The following is a 2,603-nucleotide window of genomic DNA, read 5'->3' as shown; positions in this document are numbered from 1 at the left end:
CGCGGGTGAGGACGGGCCGCGTGTGTCCGGCTGGTGGCCAGCGGCCCACCGCGCCCAGGGAGCAGCGTCAGGACAGTCAGCACCCTTGCAGCGCCGGCCCGGCCTCCTTCCTGTCAGCGTAGGGCACCTTCAGGAGAGAACAGGAGATGACCGGGGACGGGGGGCGGGGGGTCAGAGGCTTCTGCAGGCGAGGCCGGGCAGGCACTGCGGTGTTCTGGCAGCCCTGACCTTGGGCCTGGTTAACCCTGGCCGGCCCAGTGGCACTGGGGGTCCAGATGAGTCCCGGGTTCTGTTACCTTCCTTGTGAGGGCATGGGGTGGTGGGAGCAGTCGGGGCGTCGTGCCAGGGCCCTGGGTCACTGTCCTCAGCATGTCCTGCCCTCAAGCTAAGCCCCTGCTGCCTCGGCTGCTGCCTGGGGTGGCTCTGAGGGGCTGGCAGGGACAGTGAGAGCCACACCTCCTGCCAGGCTCGCCCTTCGACTGGGCCCTCCTGGGGTACCTGGGTGCATCCGCAGGTTCCTGACAGCTCTCCTACCCGAGGGCCTGCCCCGTGGCTCCCAAACTGGGCTGCAGCTGTTCGGAGGGAGGCACGGCCAGTGGCTGCTGGGCTGGGCACCTTGCCAGCAGGAGGGGGGCAACGGGTCGAAGGCTGAGTTCTCCGCAGCAGAGTCCGGTGGCCAGGGGTTGGCTGCCGACTCCCAGCTTGCAAGGTCAAGGGAGGGGCTGGACCTGGGAGGGGATCCCCCTGCCCACCGCGCACCCTGCCGGGACTCCAGCCTTGGGCCTGTTGAGGCTTCCTCTGGGAGGCCCTGGGTCTAGGCTGGTGCCGGAATGCTGGGTGACCCCAGCCACCCTGGGCTCTTGCCCGTGAACCATCCCAGGCTGAGCGAGCAATGTCCCGAGGTTTCAGAAAGTGGCGGCTGGGGCCAGGCCCATGCCCCGCCCTGCACAGGGCTGGCTGCACGTGGACACCAGGTGGTCGAGTGGTCCTGTCCAGAGCGGCCGCCCTGAAGCATCCCAGAACCGGCCCTGAATGGTTCTCATACAGTGTCTTTGGCTGGGGTCCAGCCAGGAGACAGCCCTGCTGAGGTTTGCAGCACCGCCAGCAGCGGTCAGCAGGGCAGCCCTGGGCCTCTTGTGGCCCGGGCCTAGTCTCCCACCTGCGTGCGTCCAGGCCCTCTCCGCGGTCCCCACCCTGCGGCAGCACCCTGTCTGCCCAGAGACGCCGAGGCCCGCAGTGCACAGAGCACTGAGGCTCCCTGGGGGACGAGTGGCTCTCCACCCCGCCATGCAGGGACGGCCTCCTGCCCAGCCCACTCCCCTCGCCATGCTGGACTGCCTGTGCAGGAGGTGGGAGCTGGGGAGCCCATGCCGCCCGGCCGCCCCTCTGGGTGGAGGCTGTGGGATCCCAGCAGTCCACAACTCCCCAGGGCTGACGCCGAGCCCCCTGGAATGTGCCGGAGCACATGGACTGCCTGCCAGTTCCAAGGGCACCTGGCTGGCCCTGCCATCATGACGCTTGTTCCCAGGACCCTGGAGCCTGCGGTGGAGGAGGGGGGCGGGCAGGGCCGAGGTGGTGCGGGCCGAGGTTGTACGGCAGCACAGGCAGTGGCCCGTGTGCCCCAGTCAGCGTCTCCCCTCTCTCCAAGGTTTCCTAGGGAGCGGACCAGCTGGGGTGGTTGGGCGGCCCGCCAGAGGCTCCACTAGACAGCAGGGCCAGAGCCGGGCCTGGGCGGGCAGGGGCACGCCTGTGGACTCAGGGGAGCCAGTGCAGGTGCTTCCAGGCTGAGACCGGCTGTCTCAGTCCAGGCGGTGAGGAAAGGGCTGGCCCTGGGAGCCGGGAGACCACTGCCCAGGACGCTGCCCCAGGATGCTGTGTGGACCCTCGTCCAGGCCTCTTCCCGCTCCCCCAGGGAGGCCACTCCAGACCGCGGCAAGGAGAGCCTACCTGGGCACTGGGGGCTGGGGCGCAGCTGTGGCTTCCCAGAGGTCAGAGGTCGATGCTTAGCCCCGCAGGGTGGGGGGTGAGGACACAGAGCTGGGGTGCTGCGTGTGTTTGCCCAGGGCCTGACGTTGACCAGGAGGTTCCCGCTGGTGCCGGGTATGCCTGCCCAGAGTATGTCAGGGACACGGAGCGGGGACCCAGGTGGGGCTACAGGCCCCAGGGGAGGCTTGAGGGGCCTCATGGGCTGTGACCACGCCCTCCTCACTGGAAGCAGCGGCCTCCCCGAGGCCAGAGGGAGGCCCAGGGCCGGAGGGGACCCTCTCCCCTGGGGCTGGCTTCAGAGGTTGGAGGAGGAGCACGGCCACCTCACTGCCCTAGGCCACATCTGCGGGGGAGGGGGGGCTCCCCGTGCCCGCTATCCTGAGCCCCTGTGGGCCGGTGGCCTGGGCTTGGCGCCCGCGGACCAGGAATCACCCCTCCCAAGGCCACTGCCCACTGTTAGTCCCCATGGTCACGACTAAGGGCACAGGCCGGGGACGCTGGGCTGAGGGTCAGGAGCTTCTCGTTTGCTCCAGGACGAGAAGAACCAGATGATGACCACAAACGTGTGGGTGAAGCAGGTGAGTGGGGCCGTCCGGCCCTGCGACTCCCATCTGCCT

General features: G+C 69.2%; 1 protein-coding gene across 1 annotated transcript in view; it reads left to right on the top strand.

The window, feature by feature from the left end:
* The window catches only part of CHRNA4 (cholinergic receptor nicotinic alpha 4 subunit), a 19,955-nt gene that overhangs the window by 5,621 nt on the left and 11,731 nt on the right, over positions 1–2,603 (top strand). The window contains exon 5 of the mRNA XM_027767721.1: positions 2,520–2,564. Within this exon, the coding sequence (XP_027623522.1) occupies positions 2,520–2,564 (45 nt within the window). The remainder of the gene's footprint in view (positions 1–2,519; positions 2,565–2,603) is intronic.

The sequence above is a fragment of the Tupaia chinensis genome, unplaced genomic scaffold (genome assembly GCF_000334495.1).
Source record: "Tupaia chinensis unplaced genomic scaffold, TupChi_1.0 Scaffold144472_1, whole genome shotgun sequence".
NCBI lineage: Eukaryota > Metazoa > Chordata > Mammalia > Scandentia > Tupaiidae > Tupaia > Tupaia belangeri.
This window is presented reverse-complemented; position numbering and strand designations above follow the sequence as displayed.